General features: G+C 40.4%; 1 protein-coding gene across 7 annotated transcripts in view; it reads left to right on the top strand.

Annotated features, from left to right (window-relative positions):
- The window catches only part of ATP6V1H (ATPase H+ transporting V1 subunit H), a 132,024-nt gene extending 107,888 nt beyond the window's left edge, over window positions 1-24,136 (top strand). For 6 of the 7 annotated variants that reach the window (XR_010317760.1, XM_023545691.2, XM_010588309.3 and 3 more), the window contains one exon: window positions 23,781-24,136. Coding sequence is in view for 6 of the 7 variants with exons in the window: in XM_023545691.2 (XP_023401459.1) it covers window positions 23,781-23,841 (61 nt within the window). In the remaining variant the exon portion in view is untranslated. Of the gene's footprint in view, window positions 1-15,728; window positions 16,402-23,780 lie in introns of those variants that run through there. The other variant, XM_064267709.1, reaches the window with a different exon arrangement.
- The last annotated feature ends 608 nt before the right edge of the window (window positions 24,137-24,744 follow it).

Here is a 24,744-nt window from a genome sequence, read left to right as displayed (position 1 = left end):
GGGCTCCTAGCATTGTCCTTATTTTTTCTTCCATGATCTTTATCATTTTAGATTTTATATTTAGGTCTTTGATTCATTTTGACTTAGTTTTTGTGCATGGTATGATATATGGGTCTTGTTTCATTTTTTTGTAGCTAGATATCCAGTTATGCCATCACCATTTGTTGAAGAGACTGTCTTTTCCCCGTTTGACTGACTTTGGTCCTTCGTCAAATATCAACTGCTCATAGGTAGATGGATTGGTGTCTGGATTCTCAATTCTGTTTCATTGGTCTCTGTATCTGTTGTTGTACCAGTACCAGGCTGTTTTGACTACTGTGGTGGTATAATAGGTTCTAAAATCATGTAGTATGAGGCCTCCCACTTTGTTCTTCTTTTTCAGTAATACTTTACTTATCTGGGGCCTCTTTCCCTTCCACATGAAGTTGGTGATTTGTTTCTCCATCTCATTAAAAAATGTCATTGGGTTTTGGATCGGAATTGCATTGTATCTATAGATCGCTTTCGGTAGAACAGACATTTTTACAAGGTTGAGTCTTCCTATCCATGAGCAAGGTATGTTTTTCCACTTATGCAGATCTCTTTTGGTTTCTTGCAGTAGTGTCTTGTAATTTTGTTTGTATAGGTCTTAAGATTTATTCCTAAGTATTTTATCTCTTGGGGCTACTGTAAATGGTATTGATTTGGTGATTTCTTCTTTGACGTTCTTTTTGTTGATGTAGAGGAATCCAACTGATTTTTTGTATGTTTATCTTATATCCTGATACTCTGCTGAACTCTTTCTAGAAGCTTCTTGTCTCACCTTCCTTAAGGGCTAGATATGTTTAGAGGCCTGAAGTGAAAATAGTCTCTTGGCCCAAAGTTGTTCCTACCTTGCTAGGTATCCCAGAAATAACTTATGAGATAACACTTTAGTGTTTGGTTTGAAAACAGTGCTGTTCCATTTGTACCTGGTTAAGGATGGCATAGTGGTTAAGTGCTACAGCTGCTAACCAAAAGGTCGACAGTTCGAACCCACCAGGCGCTCCTTGAAAACTTTATGGGGCAGTTCTACTCTGTCCTATAGGGTTGCTGTGAGTTGGAATCGACTCAATGGCAATGGGCATGGTTTTTTGGTTTTAAGGGGTATTTACTTTTAACTCTGCATTAGCCCTCTCATCTCTAATATAGGTGTGGACAGGAATACTTATTATTCAATAAGTGCCAAAAGAGAATATGAAGTAGAAAACAAAGCTGTAGCTCACAGTTTGAGTGTTGTGTGATGAGGGCTATGACAGATGTATGACAAGGTGTGAGAGGAGCCTGGAAAATAGCCTAACCCACTTGGGCTTCCAAAGGGAAGCTTTCCTGAGGGAGTGACACTTGAGCTACAACTTGAGGATGGAGAAAGGAGTTCCTCAGTGAGGACATGGCTGGAGTACAGGGAGGAATGGAAGCATGCTGTGAGCTTGCCCTGCGCTGGGGAGCCACCTCAGAGTTGCTGGAGCAGAGAGTTGGGGCATGGCTGCATCACCATCGATTGCCGCCTTCAGAGTCACGTGCATTGTCTTGGGTTACAGGGAGAATCTAACATCATCACGGCAATCTGAATACCCATTTTATTCCTTTTAGAGTTTTGTTTTACGTAAATGAGGGATTTTTCTTTCTCATGTAACATGAGCCCTGTGTGTATAGACAATCTGAAGCAGTATAACTGCTCAAGAAGGTCGCAAAAGAAGCAAGCTTCCTTAACCTTCCTGCTCCTCAATCCTTAGGGTATGGCTTCATCCTTCCCACAGTGGAAAGGGGAAGTGTGAAAAGAAAAAAGTTTTCTTATAAACTTTGACTTTTTTTTCTCCTGTTTAATTGGAAAACATTTCAACTCTCCAGGTAGTCCCTGACTTATAACATATTCAGGTTACAACGAACCACACTTAGGACTGTCCGTTTTTCTTTTTATTTTTTGTACATCTCATCTTTAATACATCTTCCTGGGAGTTAAGTGAACACGCTCCAAGCTTTTGATCAGGATAATATAATGGAAGAGATCAGTGGAAAAATGGTCCATATGGCAGAAACCTTGAATTTAGAACTTGATATTGTTGATGTGGAACAGATCATAGATCACAAAGAAGGGGAATTAACAGATTAGGACTTAATAGATTTTGAAGAGGAAAGAAATAATAAGGAAGAAGAAAGAAGTTGTCAAAAAATTTTACAATGAAAGGATTAACTGGAGTTTTTTTCTACACTAAATCAGGGCCTTCAGTTGCTTGAAAACATGGACCCAAACACTGATGGCTTTGCTAAAGTTGATAGGCAGATGCAGGAAGCAGTGAGATGTTACCACAAAATATATGAAGAAAAAAAGAAAAAGACCATTCAGACAACTCTCGCTAATTTTCTAACTAGAAATGCCATCCCCATTCCCAGAGATAATCCAGATGATTCAGAACCTTCCACAAGTGGAGTTATTACCACAACTGACAAAGTGCCAACTCTTCTTCATTGTCAGAGTAAATATTTATTATTTGTATATTTTTTATATCTAAGTTTATATGTAATGTTTCCAACCCCCAAAGGCAAAGATTGGATTTATAGAGATACTGATAATAAAAGGCAATAATAATGTAAACTAAAAAAAAAGTATTTGACTTACATCAGAACCAGCTTAAGACTGAGTCATCGAAACGGAATCCGGGGACTACCTGTACACCATGGATTGCCAGAAGAATGAACAAATCTGTGTCGAAGGAAATACAGCCAGAATCTTCCATAAATAGGAGCAAGGATGGCGAGATTTTGGCTCACTCACTTGGGACCTGTCATCAGGAGGGACCAATTGTTAGAGAAAGGACATCATGCTTGATAAAATAGAGGGTCAGTGAAAAACAGGGAGATACTCAATGAGATGGATTGACACAGTGCCTGCACCAGTGAGCTCAAACGTAGTAACAATTATGAGGATGGTGTAGGACTGGGCAGTGTTTCATTCTGTTATATATGGGGTAACTATGAGTTGGAGCCACCTTGACAGCATCTAACAACAACAGTGCCTTTTAAGACTGCAAATTGTATTCCTTGGTGCATACAGACCTGAATATTAAGAAAAAGATATAACAATTCAGTGAAGCATCTCTCTGGGTTGTATTGAGAGACTGGGGGAGAAGGTGAGAGGAATGACTAGGGCTTGTTCTGAGTAAGAATTTTATCCTATTTTAATTTCTCCTTTCCTTCTAGCACCTAAGAAACGTTAGATAAGATTCAATTCAGAAAAAATTGATGCAGTGTCTCAGTTACGGTTTTCTGAAAATGACATTAGATCTTTGATCTCTTCACGGGTTTTTGTTTGTACTTTCAGTGAAGGTTTACGGAACAAACTGGCTTCTCATTAAACAGTTAGTATACATATTGTTTTATGATATTTGTTAACAACCTGATGACCTGTCAACACTCTCCTTCTCGACCTTGGGTTCCGTATTACCAGCTTTCCTGTTCCCTCCTGCCTTCTAGGCCTTGCCCCTGTGCTGATATGCCCGTTTAGTCTCTTTTTGTTTTATAAGCCTGTCTAATGTTTGGCTGAAGGGTGAACCTTGGGAGTGACTTCATTACTGAGCTAAAAGAGTGTTCGGAGGTCATACTCTGGGGCTTTCTCCAGTCTCTGTCAGGCTAGTAGCCTGGTCTATTTTTTGTGAATTAGAATTTTGTTCCACATTTTTATCCAGCTCTGTCTAGGACCCTCTATTGTGATCCCTGTTCAGAGCAGTTAGTGGTGGTAGCCAGGCACCATCTAGCTATACTGAATTCAGTCTGGTGGAAGCCATGGTAAATTGTCCTTTGGACTAATCTTTCCCTTGTATGTTTAGTTTTCTTAAATTTTTTTTGCTGCCAAAGGGGTGAGAACAGTGGAGTATCTTAGATGGGTGCTTACAGGCTTTTAAGACCCAGGCACTACTCACCAAAGTAGAATGTAGAACATTTTCTTTATAAACTATGTTATGCCAGTTGAGCTGGATGTTCCCCAAGACCAAGGTCCCCACAGCCCTCAGCCCAGCAATTCAGACCCCCAGGGAGTTTGGATGTGTTTCTGGAGCTTCCGTGACCTTGCCTTGTGCAGGTTAAGCTGGCTTCCCCAGTATTGTGTACTGTTTTACCCTTCACCAAAGTTACCACTTGTCTATTTAGTGTTTTTCATCCCCACCCCTCCGCTCCCTCTTAACCATCAAAGATTGTTTCTTTCTGTGTGTAAACCTTTCCATGAGTTTTTACAGTAATGGTCTCATATGATATTTGTCCTTTTGTGATTGACTTATTTCACTCAGCATAATACCATGCAGATTCATCCATGTTGTGAGATGCTCTGCAGATTCATCATTGTTCTTTATCATCGTGTAATACCCCATTGTGTGCATGTACCATAGCTTGTTTATCCATTCATCTGTTGATGGGCATCTGGGTTGTTTCCATCTTTTTGTTTCTGTGAACAGTGCTACGGTGAACATGGGTGTGCATATGTCTATTCATTTGTGTGATGACAGTTATTTTTCTAGGATATATTCCTAAGCATGGGATTGCTGGGTCATATGGTATTTTTATTTCTAGCTTTCTAAGAAAGCACCATACTGTTTTCCAAAATGGCTGTATCATTTTGCATTCCTACCAACAATGCCAAAAAAATCCCATCTTCCTGCAGCCTCTCCAACATTTGTTATTTCCTGTTTTTTTTCATTCCTGCCAGTAATGCCAGGGTGAGATGATATCTCATTGTGGTTTTGATTTGCATTTCTCTAATGCCTCAGGATTGCAAGCATTTACTCATGTCACTTGGCCACTTTAATGTCTTCTTTGGCGAAGCGTCTGTTCGTTTTCTTTGCCCATTTTTTAATTAGATTATTTGTCTTTTTCTTGTAGAGTTGTTGGATTTTCCTATACATTTTAGAGATTAGACCTTTGCCTGATTTGTAATAGCCAAAAGTTTGTTCCCAGTCTAGATTCTCTTTTTACTCTTTTGGTGAAGCCTTTTGATGAGTGCAGGTGTTTGATTTTTAGAAGATCTCAGTTATCAAGCTTATCTTCTGAAATTTTTGTATTGTTAGTTTTGTATTGTTAGTTATGGTTTGTATCCTGTTAAGTGGTTTGTATCCTGTTAAGTTGTTAAGTGCTACGGCTGCTAACCAAAGGGTCAGCAGTTCAAATCTGCCACGTGCTCCTTGGAAGCTCTACGGGGCAGTTCTATTCTGTCCTGTAGGGTCGCTATGAGTTGGAATCGACTCGATGGCACTGGGTTTATCCTGTTAATGCCTGTAATGTTGATCCTATTTTTTCTTCTATGAACTTTATAGTTTTGCCTTTATATTTAGGCCTTTGATCCATTTTGAATTAGTTTTTGTGTTTGATGCGAGGTATGGGTCCTGTTCCATTTTTTTGCAGATGGACATCCAGTTGTGCCAGCACTATTTGTTAGAAAGACTGTCTTTTCCCCATTTGGTGGACTTTGGGTCCCTGTGATCAAGATCAGGTGACCGTAGGTGGGTGGATTTACATCTAGGTGTTCAGTTCTGTTCCATTGGTCAGTGTATCGGTCATTGTACCAGTACCAGACTATTTCGAGTACTGTAGCTGCATAGTAGGTTCTGAGGTCAGGTAGTGTGAGTCCTCCTATGTTGTTATTCTTCTTCAGTAGTGCTTTACTTATCGGGGCCTTCTTCCCTTTCCATATAAAGTTAATGATTAGTTTTTCCATCTCTTTAAAGAATGTCGTTGGTATTTGGATCAAGATTGCATTGTATTTGTAAATTGCTTTGGGTAGAATTGTCGTTTTCATGATGTTGAGTCTCCCTATCCATGAGCATGGTATGTTTTTCCATTTGTGTAGATCTCTCTTGGTTTCTTACAGTAGTGTTTTGTAGTTTTCTTTATATAGGTCTTTTACATCCCTGGTTAGATTTATTCATAAGTATTTTAATTTCTTAGTGGCTATTATAAATGATATTATATTCTTGATTTCTTTTTCATCATTCTCTTTATTGGTATATAGGAATCCAACTGATTTTTGTATGTTCATCTTGTATCTTGCTCCTCTGCTGAATCTTTCTATTAGTTCCAGTAGTTTTCCTGTGGAGTCTCCTGGGTTTTCTGTGCATAGTATCATATCATCTGCAGATAGGGAAGTTTAATTTTTTCATTACCAATTTGGATGCCCTTTATTTCTTTTTTTGCATTATTGCTTTAGCTAGAACTTTCAGCACAGTGTTAAAATAGGAGTGGTGATAATGGGCATCCTTGTCTTGTTCCTGTTCTCAAGGGGAATGTTTTCAGCCTCTCTCCATTAAGAATTATTTTGGCTGTTAGTTTTCCATAGATGCCCTTTATTGTGTTGAGAAATTTCCCTTCTGTACATATTTTATTGAGAGTTTTTATCAGGATTGAGTGTTGGACTTTGTCAGATGCCTTTTCTGTATCAATTGAGATGATCATGTGATTCTTTTCCTTTCATTTTTGTGGTGGATTACATTGATTGATTTTCTAATGCAACCATCCTTGCATACTTGGTATGAATCCCACTTGGTTGTGGTGTATTATTTTTTTTGATATGATGCTGAATTCTATTGGCTAGAATTTTTGAGAACTTTTGCATCTATATTCATGAGAGATACTGGTCTGTAATTTTCTTTTTTTGTTGTGTCTTTGCCTGGTTCTGGTATCAGGGTTATGCTGGCTTCATAGGATGAATTCAGAAGTGTCCCTTCGTTTTCTATGTTCTGAAATAGTTTGAGTGCTACTGGTGTAAGCTCTTCTGAATGTTTTATAGAATTCTCCAGTGATGACATCTGGGCCATGGCTTTTTTTTTGTTGGGAGTTTTTTTTTTTTTTTTTAATTACCTTGTCAATTTCTTCTCTTGTTATGGGTCTGTTCAGATTTCAACATCGTTTTATGTTAATTGGGTAGATAGTGTGTTTCTAGAAAGTTGTCCATTTCCTCTAGGTTTTCAAGTTTATAGGTTTTCATGATACTCTGTTATGATCCTTTTTATATCAGTTGGGTCTGTTGTAATGTCTCCCGTCTCATTTCTTATTTGGGTTCTTTGTATCCTCTCCTGTTTTTCCTTCTGTCAGTTCGGCCACTGGTTTGTCAATTTTATTGATCCTTTCAGAGAACCAACTTTTGTTTTTTGTTGATTCTATTTTTTTTTTTTTCTATTCTCTTTCTATTTCATTTATTCCTGCTCTGATCATTATTATTTCCTTTTTCTTCTGGTGGCTGTAGGCTCTTTTTGCTGTTCTCTTTCTATTTGTTTGGGTTGTGCTTTGATTTTGCCCATTCTTTTTTGATGTGTGCATCTATTGCTATAAATAGGCCTCCGAGTACTGCCTTTGCTGTCCCAAAGGTTTGGGTATGATATGTTTCCATTCTCGTTTGATTCTAGGAATTTTTTGATTCCATCTCTGATTTCTTTTATTACCCAGTGGTTTTTAAGCAGGGTGTTAATTCAGTTTCCGTGTAACTTGATTTTTTTTCCTTGCTCTTCCTGTTGTTAATTTCTGCCTTGATGGTGTTGTGGTCATAGAAGATACTTTGTATTATCTCAGTGTTTTGGATTTTGTTGAGGGTTGTTCTGGCTTAAGATGTGATCTATTCTGGAGAGCGTTCCATGTGCTTTGGAAAAGAATGTGTAGTTTGCAGCTGTTCGGTGGAGTGTTCTACGTATGTCTGTGAGGTCAAGTTGGCTGATTGTGCCTTTCAGCCCTTAGTATCTTTTTTGAGTTCCTTTCTAGATGTTCTGTCCTTTACTAAGAGTGATGTGTTGAAGTCTGCTATTATTACTGTGGAACTGTCAGTTTCTCTTTTCAGTGTTGTTAAAGTTTGTTTTATGTATTTTGGAGCCATGCCATTGGGTGCATAGATGTTTATTTTGGTTATGTCTACATGACTGATTAATCATTAGATAGTTTTTATGGGTTTAGTGCCTTTCTTTGTCTTTTATGATGGATTTTTGTTTTAAAGTCTATTTTATCCGATATTAGTATTTCCACTCATGTTCTTTTTTTGGTAACTGTTTGATATATTTTTTCCCATCTTTTGGTTTTTTATAAATTTACATCTTTGTTTCTGTGGTGCGTCTCTTGTAGAGAGCATATTGATAGATCCTGTTTTTTTATCCAGTCTGTTTACTCTCTGTCTCTTTATGGGTGCATTTAGGCCATTTACATACAGTGTAATTATTGATAGGTGTGCGTTTATTGCTGTTATTTTGTAGTGCTTTTTTGTTGTGGTGCTGATATTTTCTTTATTCTCTAACTCTCCTGTGCTAAATTCCTTTTGTTCCTGGATTTTTTTCTTCGTTTGTTTTTACTGAGATTTTATGTTTTCCTTCTTTATTTTGATGAATAGGTTTATTAACTTTCTTTGTGGTTTCCTTGAAATTTACTGTTATCTTCCTAGGTTTGAACCAGTGTATTATTACTTGGTAGCACCTTGCCTTCCTCTCCATTAGAGAGTTCTTTACCTATACTGTTCTGACATTGTCATTTACAGATAAATCTCTCCAGTTTACTGTTGTAATTCTTTTGGTTTTGGATAGTCCTTGAGAGTTCATTTCCTAGGCTGGTATCTGGTTGGTGCAATCTTGCCTCCTAGATTCAGGCTGTGGTCTGCTGTTGTTGTTTGTTTTCAGATTGAAGGACTACCTTTAATAATCCTTACAAATTTGATTTGGTTTCTACATATTCCCTTAATTTCTGTTTATCTGGAAATGTCCTAATTTCACCATCATATTCGAACAAGAGTTTTGCAGGATATATTATTCTCATTTGGAAATTTTTGTCTTTCAAGGTTTTACATGTCATCCCGTTGCTTTCTTGCCTGCATGGTTTCTGCTGAATAATCAGAGCTTAGTCCTATTGTTTCCCCTCATTTTTTGTTTTTCTCGAGCTACTTTCAAGATTCTTTGGTTTAGTGAGTGTGATTATGATATGCCTTGGTGATTTTCTTTTGGGGTCTGTCCTATATGGGGTTCGTTGAACTTCTTGGATGGTCACCTTTTCATCTTTCCTGATATTCGGGAAGTTTTCTGTCAGCAATTCTTCAGTGATCCTTTTTGTGTTTTCCATTTTATTTCCATTCTGGAACTCCGATCACTTGCAGATTTTTGCTTTTGATTGTATCCCACGTAATTCTCAGTGTTTCTTCATTTTTCTTCATTCTTTTTCTGATTTTTCCTCTAACAAAGTTGTATGCAGGTGTTTGTCTTCTATTTTGCTGATCCCGTTTTCCATTGTTTCAGACGCACTTCTCAGCCCTTCTGTGACACTGACCATTTTTGAAATCTTGTTGTTCACCTTTTGGATTTTTAATTGTTGTTGTTGTGTAATTTCTAATTGTGAGCTTTTGGCATTTTGTTCCTGTATTATTTTCCTGAATTCTTCCTCTTTTTTGCCTGTAATTTTTATGAATTTGTCTGTTTTTTTCAATGAATTTTTTTATTTTTTCCTCATTTCTCTCTACTTTTTGCTGCAACTCTTGGATAACTGAACATTCAGGAGTTGAATTCTGTTTCAGGTAGTTCTAGTGCCATTTTTTCTACTGGAATGTCATCTTTGTTTTATTTTAGATCCCTCCTGGAACCATCCTGTCTTGTGTTTTTTAATATGTTTTGATATTTTCTCCTGTCTTCAGGGCATTCAGTAGTTATTTTCTTCGTTTATTTATTGTAGGTCTGTGTGCTCTTTTCTGTTTGTGCATCTGTGGGCAGGATGCTTTTCACCTCCTTGTCCAATGGGTAGGGTCTGTCCCTCAGCTATGGTGCAGCAGGTCAGGTCCAGCTGAAGGGGAGAGGTTGGGATGGATTGTTTGTGGCTCCTACCAGGGCTGACAGAGCTGGCCATGAATCAGTGCAGGGAAGGTTGTGGTAGGCCATGCCAGTTCTGCTTGGGGGTATGATGTTCAGCACACAAGGTAGGTAGGCAGGAAGGGGAGGGAGTAGGTTGTGAATGTGTGGAGCTAAGATGGGTGTGGGAAAGGAGAGACAGAGGAGAGAAACAGGAGCCAGAAACAAAGAAAAAAAAGAAACAGACAAAAAGTGCTAAGGGAGCTTGCTATTGGAGTGGAGAGATGAGAAACTGAGGAGTGGAGAAATAGAAAAACAAGAAAAATAAAATAAAAGAAATAAAAATTATATTAAAAAAAAAGCCACCAGAGATCCCACCGATGTGGCTATGAAGACTGGGGAAGTGGCTCTCAGTCCGTGCAGTACCCCCTGGCTAGAAGGGGCTCCCAAGCCACGAGAAGAAAAGGAAACAAGGAAACAAAGCAAAACAAAGAAAAATGGAAGTGCCCCCATTGATTCCCACGGACACTACTGCACAGACCAGGCAAGTGGCTCCCAAGCTGGACAGGATAGCCTGGCTTGAAAGGACTCCCAAGCCACAAAAAGAAAACAAACAAAAGACAAAAAAAGGCCTTGGGGATCCCACCAGCATTGTAGCGCTGACCGAGGAAGCAATTCCCCAGCTTAGTGGCGCTTCACAGCCTTTCAGGAAGAAACAAAGCTGGCACGGGGAGCCAGGTGTTCACGAGAAAGGAGGGGGGTGGTAGTGTGAGGTAGCAGGGGATCCAATAGAATGGGGAAAAGTAACACCAGCAACGAAGAAATGGCACTGATGGAGCCAGCCAGCATGGGCAGGATGAATCCAAGCGGCACAGGGCTGGATCCGGTGCCTCCCAGCCAAGAGACTGCACCCGGTGGGAAACAGGAGACCGAGCCGGGGGAAGAAGGGTGGGAGGTGGGAAAGTGTATATCACTGGTTACGGGGTGCTCTGTATCCTGCTGGGGGCTCCATGAAGCTGCTTTCCCATACCCCTTGTTTGCTGACCTCTTGTATGGATGGGACAAATCCAAGCAGCACGGACCCTGCTCTTCTTGGCCAGCTGAGCAACCTAAGCCAGCTATGAAGCGGGGGAGGTCAAGCAGGGAGGAGAAGGATGGGGGTGGTGGGAAAGCATGTATCGCCGGTTACCAGGTGCTGTATCTCCTGCTGGAAGCTCTGTGAAGCGGCTTTCCTGGACTCCCTGTCCACCAATCTCTGACAGGGAACCAGGAGGGCGAATCTCTGTTGCGTCAGCTGGTAGAGGACCTCTGCTCGTATCTCTCCTTGCTGTCTATTCTCTGTCAGTTTCTTATTCTATTTGGTGCTTGGCTGAGCTCTTTATCTCTTTACTTGTCGCTTAGGGCCCCAGGACTGACATTTGTCTCTATTTTACTTGGTTTTTTGGGTCTTTGCTGGGGAGGGATGGCATGGTGCTCCTGTCTGTAGCGCTGTGTTCGCTCTACCTCCCTCAAGGATGTTTTTTTATGATAGACCTTGTAATGCTATTAGAAAAATATTTCCTAGTTGAGCTTTTCACTAGACCTTAGCACTAGGGGTTTTACTTGATATATCCAGAGTTCGTGTTCTCCCTCGTTAATACATTTGAAGAAAGTTAATCATAAGGTTTGTAAATTACTGCAGACATTTGTTTTCTTCCGCTTTTAGATGTATAAGTGATGAGATGTCTTGTGTGATAAGATGATAATATATTCATGGTTAGTATATTAGTAAAATATTTAACATGATTTTGAGACTTTTTTTGCCAGATTTTGTTCTGCCAACCTAAGAAGATTGTGTGCATGCACCCCTGTTTTTTTCAAAGATCTTTTTTGCATATCCTTTTATTTAAAATCAAATATATCCAGTTTATCATCTCCTGACATCCTACAATTTTGCTTCTTTTCTTCCAAAAAGTTTAAATTATTTTTAACTAAAAATATGTGTTCTTATGTATTAACATTTTTTATAAAATTGAAGGGATGGTAAAAAATCTTTGCAGTATTTTTTATAGATTGTCAGGAGAAGCTGTACGTGTAGCCAAGAAGTAATGTAAATGAGAAAATTGTAGAGACAGTTAGCCGTTAAGAGGTTCCACCAGAACAAAGCAGGAATGTAACTGGCCACTGCTGGTGAGACAGAACCTTAGTAAACTAAGGCCTAAATGTCCTTTTTTTCTTTCTTGCTTTTTATCTTTGTCAGGAATGGTTTGTTCGCAAGAAACAAAAACCTGTGAAAGCTAGGTTAAACATAAGGAGGTCTATCTATTATAAGGGATCGTGAAGACGGCGCACGACCTGGCAGTGCTTCATTCTGTTGCACGTGGGATCGCTGTCAGAGTCGACTTGATGGCAACTAACAACAACATTATAGGGTACTACTGGGGAGTTCACACTGTCCCATAGAAACTGGGAGCCCAAGGCTGGCAGGAATCACGGCAGCATGTCTGTCCCACTCCCTTTCCCTTTGGGGTACCATGTTTCTCATCTCTGTAGCCTGTCTGCTTTCCCCCTTTTTATAGACTGCCTTTTCTGCCCAAGACTGTCCTGGTTGCTCCAGAGGGCAGCCTGAACTTCTGTATCTTCATGGTTTTCTTGTTTTGGTTTCCCCACTTATTGAGCATCCAGATTCCAAATTCCAGGAGTGGGAAGCTGCTCATCGGCCAGTTGTCTCTCCTTTACATAGTAAGCTGAAGCTCAGGCAGTAGGTAAGGTTACCTAGGCGGGTGGAGTTGCCTAGGCCCCTCTCCTTCATCAGCGGCTTGAAGGTACTTCCGAAGAATTGAGTGTGGGCTTGGCCACCCTTTCTTCCTCCTTGCTCCCAAAATATCAACTGCACTCTTCTCTGGCTCTAATAATTTGAAAGATACAAAGTATAGCTCAAAAAAATTAAGTTGTACTTAAAAAATTAAGTTAGACTTACGAGGGATGTGCTGGAGGGGCCACTGAGGAGGGTGGCTGTTCTGGCCAGAGGTGGTGAGTTTTCATCCCCTGCTGTCAGGTCTCAAGTGGTCAGTTATCAGCAGAACTGGAATCACAGGTACTAACTGTGTGAGTTACCAGTTTATTCAGTCAGGGTGTTTGGAGCCCCTGTTTCATGCCAGGTCCTGTTTTAGGCTTCTGGGAGGTATATTTCTGGTCTCAGGGAGCTTAGAGACTGGTGGAAGAGCTGGCCTAGAGAAAATGAGAGCACCGTGTGCTACATCCTGAGGTAAGACTGGGTGCTGTGTACTCTGGGAAAACAGCGGAGGGACGTTTGACTTTGTCCTTGTGAAATCAGCACTGTCTCTTCCCAGAGGAAGGGCCTCTAAGCCAAGGCCTTGAGTAGAAGTTGACCCATGTGAAGAAGGCAGAGAAAGCACATAGAAAAGCCTCTCTCCAGGGTCCTGGGGGGCGGGTCTCTTGTGCTCTGCTGGCTCTTAGTGCATAGGCAGTGCCTGGCTCAGAGTAGCACCTGGTGAACATGTAGAGTGAGTGATGCTGCTAGGAGGGGAAACCCGGAATGAAGAGTTACTGCTCAGCACTCAGTCGCCTGGAGCAGCAGCAGCCAGTGGACGTACAGTGCAAGCCACACATGATATTTCAGATTTTTTGGTAGCTGCATTTAAAAAAGTAAAAAGAGGCAGTGAAGCTAATTTTAATAATATATTTAACTCAACATATCTATATTATTTTAACAAGTAATTGGTAAATGTAGCATCATTGTATCGTGGTATTCAGTAAGGTGTACTTGGGGGCCCTAGTACCCCCTCCCTGAACACAGTGATTAGGTTCTTCTTAAGAGATACTGTCCGGGCTCTGGTTTGGCGTGCAAGTGGCACTGCTGTGGGACTCGTCCATCCTCTGCCGCTTCTCCCTGTTCCCATTCTCAGTGCCTGTTGTTTACCGTCCTGATCATTCTTTTCTTTTTTTCTTAAACCCTCGCTATTTCTCTCTTGATTGAAACCAGCACATCTGCAGTTTGCTTAGGGATTAGATTTTTTTCTTTAATTTGTGATCTCTCATCTCTCGTTCCTTCCACCCACTGGCCTTGTGCAGGATGACTGGCTGTGTGTAGATCTTCCTGCCAGTCAGACACCTCTGTCACGTGATCATGGGATCAGATGGAGCCTCCCCAGAGGTTGATGGTCTAGCCTGTCATTCTTTTTGGTTCGTTTAAGCATTGTCTGCTGCTCTTTGTTCTTTCTGCTGCTCTTTGTTCTTTTTTGATGGAAGAAGATGCATTTCCACCTCTGTTTCCTAAGTTGACTTGAAGTTCGTTGTTGTGTGCTGTCAAGTTGATTCCAACTCACGGTGACCCTGTATAACAGAGTAGAACTGCCCCCTAGTGTTTCCTAGGCTATAATCTTTACAGAAGCAAATCTCCAGATCCTTCCTTCTGTAGAGCTGCTGGTGGGTTCGAACCCCTGGTCAGCAGCGGAGCACTTAACCATTGCTTCTCTAGGGCTCCTTAACTTGAGGTTTAGAGTGATGATTTCGTTGTCACCAAAAGGGAAAGTGACTTACTTTCTAGGAGTTAAGAAAATGACTTCTGAGGAAAACTTAACTCTTGCCTGACTCATAAGTGCTACAAATTAAGGATCTTCTCAAACCTTTTTAGGAGAAGGCAGAATATGAGTGATAAGCGTTGTAACCAGGTAAATATAGCTTTCATCATAACCTTGAAATTTTACAGATTAATACTGTTTTCTTCTGTTTTTGTATCTTGGTTTTTTAAATCATGCTGGTAGTTTCCATCTCATTTAATCACTTGTTTTTATTTCCATTTAATGACAGAAAAAGTTATATTATTTGTAAGTATAAAATTATTTATATAAATTATTATATAACTATAACCAAAAACCAAACCAAACCCATTGCCATCGAGTCGATTCCAACTCATAGTGACCCTTTATATATATAATTACATAATTATAAATTATATTATAAATTGCATTATAATTATTTGAATAATATTTATATTGTTTCAGTTAATAAATCAGGAGAAGTGGTATAACTACTTTAATAGTTTAATTTCTTAAATATTTCAAACATCAACAGTTTTTGGCAATAATTATGCTATAATTATGCTCAGGGGCATGAGTGGGAATTAGAGAAAGGGGCAACAAATGTTAGATGAGCTCTTGATGGAGATTCTCAGCACTGCTGTGTGTGGAAACTACCCACGGAGGAAAAGTTCCAGAATTGTAGTATGAACAAAATCAGAACACTGCTGCGGTCTGTCTGGATTTATCTAAACTTGTAGGTGAATGGCTGCCTAAGCGTATTTTAAACCCCCGGTTGGTTCATCTAGTCACATACATTTGCATTAAAGCTGTGTCTGCCTAGTATTGACACGTGCCAAAAAAAAACCAAACCCGTTGCTTTCTAGTGAATTCTGACTCATGGCAACCCTTTAGGATTTCCAAGGAGTGCCTGGTGGATTCGATCTGCCAGCCGTTTGGTTAGCAGCCGAACACTTAACCACTGTGCCACCAGGGCTCTAGTGCTAACAAAGACAGTAGCAAATTCCATGCAGACCATTGATTATGAGGATCTCTACTAAGAAAGCCGGGACCGTGGGTAGAAGAGGATAGAATGGATTTGGCATATTGAGGAGATGGACTCTCCAAGACATGGAGACCAGTTAGAGTGGAGGAAAGAGAGGAGCGCAGTGACTCCCAGGTAGAAATTGATATTCTTAGTTGCTAAACAAAATCAGCCAATCAGATGAGCAAATCAACCAACTAGAAGCCTCTTGTCTCCTTGTATATAGTGTGTAAAAGTTAAGGATAATTTGCATTGTTCCTTAAACTTAAATAAATAGCTCTGAGACTCCTATTTCAGGTGATTGTAAATTCATATTGGAGGAACTAGCAATCAACAACATGTTTTGGTTTATTTTAGTTTTTGCATATCTCATGGACCTCGCCAGATAGAGCACAGAGAAATCAGATAGACTACATCTGTGGAAAGGGACAATGGAAAAGCTCGATATCATCAGTCAGAACAAGGCCAGGGACCGACTGTGGAGTAGACCATCAATTGCTCATATGCAAGTTCAAGGTGAAACTGAAGAAAATCAGAGCAGGTCCACGAAAGCCAAAATAAGACCTTGAGTATATCCCACCTGAATTTAGAGACCATCTGAAGAACAGATTTGACGCATGAACACTGGTGACTGAAGACCGGACGAGTTGTGAAAGAACACCATAAGTGAAGAAAGCCATACGTCATTGAAAAGACAGGAAAGAAGATGGATGTCGGAGGAGACTCTGAAACTTGCTCTTGAGCCTCGAGAAGCTAAAGCAAAAGGAAGAATTGATGAAGTAAAAGAACTGAACAGAAGATTTCAAAGGGCCTCTCGAGAAGACAATGTAAAGTTTTACAATGACATGTGCAAAGAGCTGGAGATGGAAAACCAAAAGGGAAGAACACCCTTGGCGTTTCTCAAGCTGAAAGAACTGAAGAAAAAATTCAAGCCTCGAGTTGCCATAGTGAAGGATTCCATGGGGAAAATATTAAATGACGCAGGAAGCATCAAAAGAAGATGGAAGGAATACACAGAGTCATTATACCAAAAAGAATTAGTCAATATTCAACCATTTCAAGAGGTGGCATATGATCAGGAACCAATGGTACTGAAGGAAGAAGTCCAAGCTGCTCTGAAGGCATTGGCGAAAAACAAGGCTCCAGGAATTGATGGAATATCAATTAAGATGTTTCAACAAACAGGTGTAGCGCTGGAGGTGCTCACACCTCTGTGACAAGAAATACGGAAGACAGCTTCCTGGCCAAGTGACTGGAAGAGATCCATATTTATGCCTATTCCCAAGAAAGGTGATCCAACCGAATGTGGAAATTATAGGACAATATCATCAGTATCACACGCAAGCAAAATTTTGCTAAACATCATTCAAAAATGGCTGCAGCAGTATATCGACAAAAATTCAGGTCGGTTTCAGAAGAGGACGTGGAACCAGGGATATCGTTGCTGATGTCAGATGGATCCTGGCTGAAAGCAGAGAATACCAGAAGGATTTTTACCCGTGTTTTATTGACTGTGCAAAGGCATTCGACTGTAGTGATCATAACAAACTATGGATAACAGTGCGAAGAATGGGAATTCCAGAACACTTAATTGTGCTCATGAGGAACCTTTACATAGATCAAGAGGCAGTTGTTTGGACAGAACAAGGGGATACTGATTGGTTTAAAGTCAGGAAAGGTGTGCGTCAGGGTTGTATTCTTTCACCATAGATCTGTATGCTGAGCAAATAATCCGAGAAGCTGGACTATATGAAAAAGAATTCTCAGTCAGAACAAGGCCAGTCGGTCCCTGGCCTTGTTCTGACTGAGAATTCCTCAGGATTGGAGGAGGACTCATTAACAACCTGCGTTATGCAGATGACACAACCCTGCTTGCTGAAAGTGAAGAGGACTTGAAGCACTTACTAATGAAGATCAAAGACCACAGCCTTCAGTACGGATTGCACCTCAACATAAAGAAAACACAAATCCTCACAACTGGGCCAATGAGCAACATCATGTTAAAGGAGAAAAGATTGAAGTTGTCAGGGATTTCATTTTACTTGGATCCACGATCAACAGCCATGGAAGCAGCAGTCAAGAAATCAAAAGACGCATCGCACTGGATAAATCTGCTGCAGAGGGCCTCTTTAAAGTGTTGAAGAGCAAAGATGTCATCTTGAAGACTAAGGTGCGCTTGACCCAAGCCATGGTATTTGCAATCACATCACATGCATGTGAAAGCTGGACAGTGAATAAGGAAGACAGAAGAAGAATTGATGCCTTTGAATTGTGGTGTTGGCAAAGAATATAGAATATACCATGGACTGCCAGGGGAACAAATAAATCTGCCTTGGAAGAAGTACAACCAGAATGCTCCTTAGAAGCAAAGATGGCTAAACTGCGTCTTACATACTTGGGACATGTTGTCAGGAGGGATCAGTCCCTGGAGAAGGACATCATGCTTGGCAGAGTACAGGGTCAGCGGAAAAGAGGAAGACCTTCAACGAGGTAGATGGACAGTGGCTGCAGCAATGGGCTCAAGCATAACAACAATCGTAATGATGGCTCAGGACCAGGCAGTTTTTCATTCTGTTGTGCATAGGGTCGCTATGAGTCGGAGCTGACTCGACAGCACCTAACAACCACCACCACGTGGGGAAATGAGTAGGAGATCGTCTAAGCTTAACAATAAAGCTGATTTAATTCACTTTCATTACATATCATTAAAGCATTGAATGAGCCTTCTAAAACGTTATTTCTTTGCTGTCCATTTAGTCAAGCTTTCTTGTGTTATACGCAGACTCTAGTTAAAAGTAATTTTAAATTTTATGTGAGTAATTCTGGCAGTAATGGACTGGCTTAGATTATGGGGTAGTTGGTAGGCTTACTGCTGGTATATGGGGAGAATAACTTCGTTATTGTGAATTCTGCATAAATTGCTTTTTTAATATACTGTTTGTTTTAATATACTCTTTTTTAATATACTGCAGTTGCTTTTAAAATGTGCTTTTAATTTCTTAGGACCACAAATAATAAAAATAGACTGTACTTTTAGAATCACTGGCCTCTTTTTTTTTTAATTCCAGGGGTCACCTCTTTATGGATACTGCTAATCTGTTAATCTTTGAATTTAGATGCTTCTGGAAAATGAAGTGGCTAATGATTATGCGAAATACACTTGAGAAAATAAATTGAGGATTCACACTGTGATGTTTTTAAACTCTTCATTCTCACTGCTGTGCAGTAATACAGCTCCAGCCAGTGAGAGGTAGAATGTGCTATGAGCAGTACTGTGTGGTAATAAACACTGAGCTTTAACATCTGACAGACCTGGGGACACACACTGTCCCCGCCACTGACTAGTTATCATAACCTCACAGCACAGTGCTGGTCCAGGGTGTTAGTCTCTACATTTTCTAGGAGATAGTTTGACGGTATGCACTTTGGTGATTTAAAGATTTTCCTGTGAATTTGATGCAGATGAAAGAGACCACCATGATTTGTACATGATTCAGTTGTTACTTAGGAAAATCAGTTTATGAAAATAAAATTTGCTTTGTTGTATATGTTACTCAAAATCATGATAAAATGTGGAGGAATCACTCTTAATTTATAACTTAACCATAGTGAGTCAGCATGAAAGAAAACAGGACTATGTAAAATTATTTAAAATTTATTTTTTCTCCTTACCAAATATAAATCTATATTGTAGACCACTGTGAAATTCACATTTTCTAAGGTATTTTTATATATTCAGAGAAGAATGTTTATGATTTATATTATGCCCACTTGTTTTCTAAAACAGGACAGGTAAAGGTTCAGAGGAATGTTGTATAATTTTGACTTTCTTGTGGTTTTAGTAATAATTATGATAAACTTGGGGGAAGAAGCAGGATATAGAATTCCGTCTACATTATGATTCAGTTACAAAGAATTACACACTGAAAGAAGATTAAATAATATAAAAATGGTAGTAATTGTGGGTTTTCTACCAAACTTACTGGCAGGCAATGCAAAAGGAAAATGAGGAAGATTGTCGTTTTCATTGATATGCATGTCAGGAGAAATATCCACTTTTTTCCTGGCACTAAATGATACAGGAGAAGCTACCTTGTGGTTTCTCGTATAAACACATCCAACAGCATCAGAGTTAGTGTCTTCCACAAAGGTTTTAAAGAAAGAACAGAACCACCCTCAGTATACGGTGAAGGCATGGCACTTAATGACAATATGGCGAAGGCCTTGCTGCTATGTATTCTAAGAGTTCATTTAACTCAGGCAAGAGCTCTCTGGTGGTCTTGCTTCTAGCACAGTAGGGCCTGGGCAGTGAAGGCCGTCGTTAGACCATTGCTGTCACACTTTGGGAATTGGATTCGTGCTGATCCTCAGCACGCAGTTAGCAACAAAGGCGGGATTAGCTCACTGTGCCGCTGGTTTAGTGCAGTTAGGGTTAAAGATAAAAGAAAACGATTAAAGTTCTCAAATTCTGCCTCTTAGGTAGTTAGAAGCAGAGACTTAATGGTAAACTGCTGTAGGTTGCTGATAGAAATTGGGCACCTTTTGAGTGAATTATAAATCGAATTTTTGTTGGATTGATCTTCATGTATAGAGAGAAAGACTTAATCAGTACTGAGATTTAATTTATTTAAATTGTCTCTATAGATACATTATAATCCTCTGAAGTAAGGTCCATAATAGCTTTCCTTTTGTCTGACACTAATAAAGCGTTAACCTGAGGCAGTTGTTCACACTCACTTAATTGGGTTTTCTAACCTGTGTCTTTGTAGACTCCTCTCAGTGGCCATGCAGCCTGATAGAGGAAGGAGATGGGGTCAGAGCCCCATCACAACATTTGCTCACTTTGCCCTTGAGCAATTTATTTGAGTTTTTGGAGGCTCTGCTCCCTCACGTCCAGGGGTGCTATAAGTACTAAAGAGGAATACCTGTTAGTGAAGTTCTCTCACAGCCTGTAGCAGAGTGTGGCACCTTAGTGACCATGCACTGTCCTTGGCACCAGGCACTTGTGTGTGCCTGCCATCACAGAGTTCAGAGGCAGGTGTGGCTCCCAGGTTTGGGGACTTTTTTTTTTTACTATGTCTTGTCATTGGGCAGGTTCAAAGGAGTAAATTTTCTTCAAGCTCTGTATAGACTAAATCTTTTTCCATATTACTGTATCTTTTCTAGTTGACTCATGAGTGTTAGTTTCCTAGGTTGGCCATAATGATTACAAATTAGATGGCTAATAATGAGAATTTATTCTTTCATAGTTGTGGAGGCTAGAAGTCTGAAATCGAGGTGCTTCACTGAAGGCTCAGGGGAAGATTGTTCCTTGTCTCTTCAGCTTCTGGTGGATCCTGGGGTTCCTTGACCTCTGGCAGCATCACTCCAATCTCTGCTTTCATCTTCACATGGCCGCCTTCCCTGTATCTGTGTCTCTTCTCTTTTTATAAGAATACCAGTCTTGCTCACCCGAATGACCTCATCTTAACTTAATCACATTTTCAAAGACTCTATTTCCAAACAAGGTCACATCCACAGGTGGAGGGGCTAGGACTTCAGCATACCTTCTAGGGGGACACAGTTTAACACATTAACACTGTGTTTCCGCTCCTTCTGATCTTTTAACAACCCACATCCCATAACAAACATAGCACTTTCAAGAAAGCCTGAGGAGGATATTTGATTCTTCTTTCCACGGGTCCCAGCTGGGCTCTTCTGGTGGCTTTTGGCGTTTGTGACCTATAGTGTCACAATTGAGCTCAAAAAAAATAATTCTGTCTGGGGCTCTTGACATGTGAGAGCTCCCAGTTGGACACTTAACGTGTATGTGTGTCCTTCCCCCAAATCCTAAATTACATAAACTCTGGTCAGCGGACTAAGGACAAAAGGCCCTGGTTTCTCTACAAGCCAAGCATCAAGGTAATGAGGAAGCAGTGCATGTCTCTGGGCTGTCTGCTGTGTAGGAAAAATACAGGTGTGGGAGAGGACATTACCCATAATAGGTATCTTTGGGCAGGAAAACAAAGGAGCGGAACATGGGAGGGGAGGAACCACAGCACCGTTCTGTTGCAGTATCCTCCTACGTTGCACCTACTCCAAGAGTGTCTTTTTGTGAAGAAATCAGTTCTCCCTCCCTGCCCCTCTCTTGAAGGATTCCCCGTTGTCCCGTAAATATTAGTTAAGTCTGATGAGAACCACCCTTCACATCTCTGGGGAGGATGGAGCTGTCGGGACCCCTCTGGTCCCTTAGTCGTTGACAGCACTGAGTCAGGGAGGCTTGGACATGTTCTCGGCAAGTTGTCTTGGAAATTAACATTGAGAATATGGTCCTTGACATTAGCCCATTATTGAAAGAGCCACAGCTTCTTGTAATTGAAGGTAGCATGGTACACCTTAAACATGGTTTCTAAAGAATCACACTACACAGAATAACGTTCAGCATTGGAATATTTGAAGACCCTATTGAAATGAAGCGTACCTAGTTTTAGGCTTAAATCCTTGAGTATATGTGGGGAATATATATCTGTGTGTGTGTGTGTGTGTGTGTGTGTAGGAAACCCTGGTGGTGTAGTGGTTAAGAACTACGTCTGCTAACCAAAAGGTTGGCAGTTCAAATCCACCAGGTGCTCCTTGGAAACTGGGGCAGTTCTACTCTGTCCTCTGTCCTCGAGAGCAACAGATTTGATTTATATACATATATATACACACAGGCATATACGTATGTACGTATGAATACGTATGTATGTATATATATATAATTTAAGACCTGGAAAATTTGTAGTAAATATTAATCTCCTTCCCTACCCGCCAGCCCCTCCCAAAAAATAAATAACAGACAGCTGCAGCTGCTCTCTGGTTGCAGTCTGCTTCTGGAGTGGCAGCATTAACAGTGACCATACACTCTTTCTTTCTGTCTAACAAAATTTATAGGATGGCTTCCCTTTTAGCCTTTGCATAAATTAGAACTATTTACTTAACTGTTGATTTGGAAATAAGATCACCATTGTCTAAATCACTCCTAGTTAAAACAAGCATCTCTTTAATGTGACTTCCAGAATTAATGAGAATTTTCTCCTAAGGATAAAAAGACTGTCTTCATACCAATAGGGGGTTTTGGTCGGTCCCCCAGTATTTCAGTCCTGGTCCAGCTTCTTAAGCTCCCAGGAGGTCCCGGGTTAGATGGACACCTCAGCCCCTGGGCCCTCTGCCACTGCTTTCCAATTCAGAATGCCGCTTTCCTCTCTGGTTCTTGATTGGACTAAGGCTGTGATATGCAGAGGACACAGCAGGGCAAATGAGTCAAACCCATCAGTTGGGTCTGGTGGCACCCAAGGACTGTTTCCAGGGAATGCACAGACAGGAGCTGTTGGATGACCTCTTGATGGGGGGGGCGACACTGACAGAGTCTGCCCACCGCCCATCAGGCTGCACCCAGGTGCCTCCCTGCATCAGCTTCCTCAGCCTGGCAATGACCTTGTGAAGGTGTTTTTGACCAGGCACCTGACCCCAGAGATGTCAGGTGACCTCTTGAGCCCACACATCTAAGAAGTGGTGGAGCTGGGGTGGGAACCCAAGTCTCTGTTCAAAAACTCACGTGGTTTTTCTTTGTTGTTTTTATAGGAAGGACTTTTATTGCCATTATTAGTTGGTTCCAAAACAAAGGTTTGGGCAACTCCTTCACAGAAAAGTGGGGAAATGATTGTTTTGTCCTGGGATTAACAGGCGTCCCTGTGGTTAATGCGGAGCTAAACATACACATATTGTGGGCACATGCTCAGTTTCTTTTTTTACGGAAGGAGAATGTGTCTAAAAAGTGGGCCCTCAGCCCCAGTTGTCGCATCTGTGAAGTGAGGGCAGCGCCACTTGGTTCTGTGACTGTTCTGTGGGTTAAATACGACTCTTCATGACGACTTTCAGGAACGCCTATGGAAGATACAGAGAGCCCCTCTGAGTGTTGTCATTCTTGGTGTCATCTCAGTGACTAGGTTCGTGTGCTTTTGTAATTTACCCCAGGGTGAAGATGCTTATATTCACCACGTCAGATTTGTTTGTCATGTGTCAGTCCACTTACTTGGAATAATACATTCATTTTTTAACTTCTTGGATTGCAAATGAGGCAGCAGCAGTACCCAAGACCTTTTACCTGAACAGGAAGGTAGACCTTACTGGAGAAATGGTCCGTCTGTGGTTAACCATGTATGCGTGCAGGATAGGCCGTACATAGGAGGACTCCACTTAGCATTCATAAAACATAGGTGCTTTTGAAATGTGGAAGGGTTTGATTTTCTAGGGCTGTTGGTTTTATTATGTCTACTGAAATATATTTTTTAGATATTTAAGTGTATATGACAGTATATACTATGCAGTTTTGAAAGAGATTCTTATTTAAATTCTAATTTATCTCATTATTTTACTTCTGTGTTTCAGGGAATATCTTGGCAAACAGCTACAATCTGAGCAGCCTCAGACAGCTGCTGCCCGAAGCTGAACTCTGCTCCTGTCTTTAAATTTCCAGCTTTCCCATTTTACCTGTGACCGCGTACCTGGAGTGGAAATCTCAGTATTTAGGGTCAAGAATAAATAATTTTAAATTTTACTTGTAGTTTTCTTCTGTTGTATAGCTTTTTCCAGTGCCAATTTCAATAAAAGTGTTTGCCCATTAAATTGTATAAAAGTAGGTGCTTTCTGGGTCCATGGAAAATACTACTGTTATACTGCTTGCAATTTCTGTATTTATTGTTCTCTGGAAATGATTATAATTATTAAAGGATTCTCACTCCAAATACGTCATTTCTCTTGACTTCTTCCTTAGCAACTGTGAACAAAAGTCGCTGGTTGTCCCCGTTCCCAGACTGGAAAGAGTTGTCATCAAGCAGTGAGTGGCCACAGAACTTTGGGAAATCAGCCGCCTGTCTGAATGTCTGTCATCTGTCCGTCTGACGGTCATCTGTCTGTGCATAAACACACATTCCAGCAATCTTCTGCTTTATTAGAGCTAATATTTAGAGAATTTTAAAATTTTAAGTTAATTTTTAATATGATACAGTGGTCCAAAAGATTTGCTGATGGTGCTAGTGAAGAGTTTTACCTTTAGGTTAATTTAATTGATTTCTTATATTTTGGTTCTTGGTTTTTAGTACCTTATTTGTTTGTTTTACTACTTTTTGGCTTAAATAGTGCCAAATAGAGATTTTATTCCAGCCCCTTCTGGAATGGCAGCCCTTTATAGCTTGCTAACATCTCAGCGGTTCAGCAGCGCAGCCATGGTGTGTGCACCCGCCATCTGAGCCCTTCGTTTTTTAACTTCATCAACTGATCTCTGAGTCTTGTTTTTCATTCATTCTCCTTTTCTTTTCATTTTTCATTCCTGGCAGCTCTCTGATATTTGAGT

This window comes from Loxodonta africana, chromosome 14, assembly GCF_030014295.1.
Source record: "Loxodonta africana isolate mLoxAfr1 chromosome 14, mLoxAfr1.hap2, whole genome shotgun sequence".
NCBI lineage: Eukaryota > Metazoa > Chordata > Mammalia > Proboscidea > Elephantidae > Loxodonta > Loxodonta africana.
The sequence above is the reverse complement of the archived record's forward strand: the minus strand, read 5'-3'. Positions and strand labels throughout refer to the sequence as shown.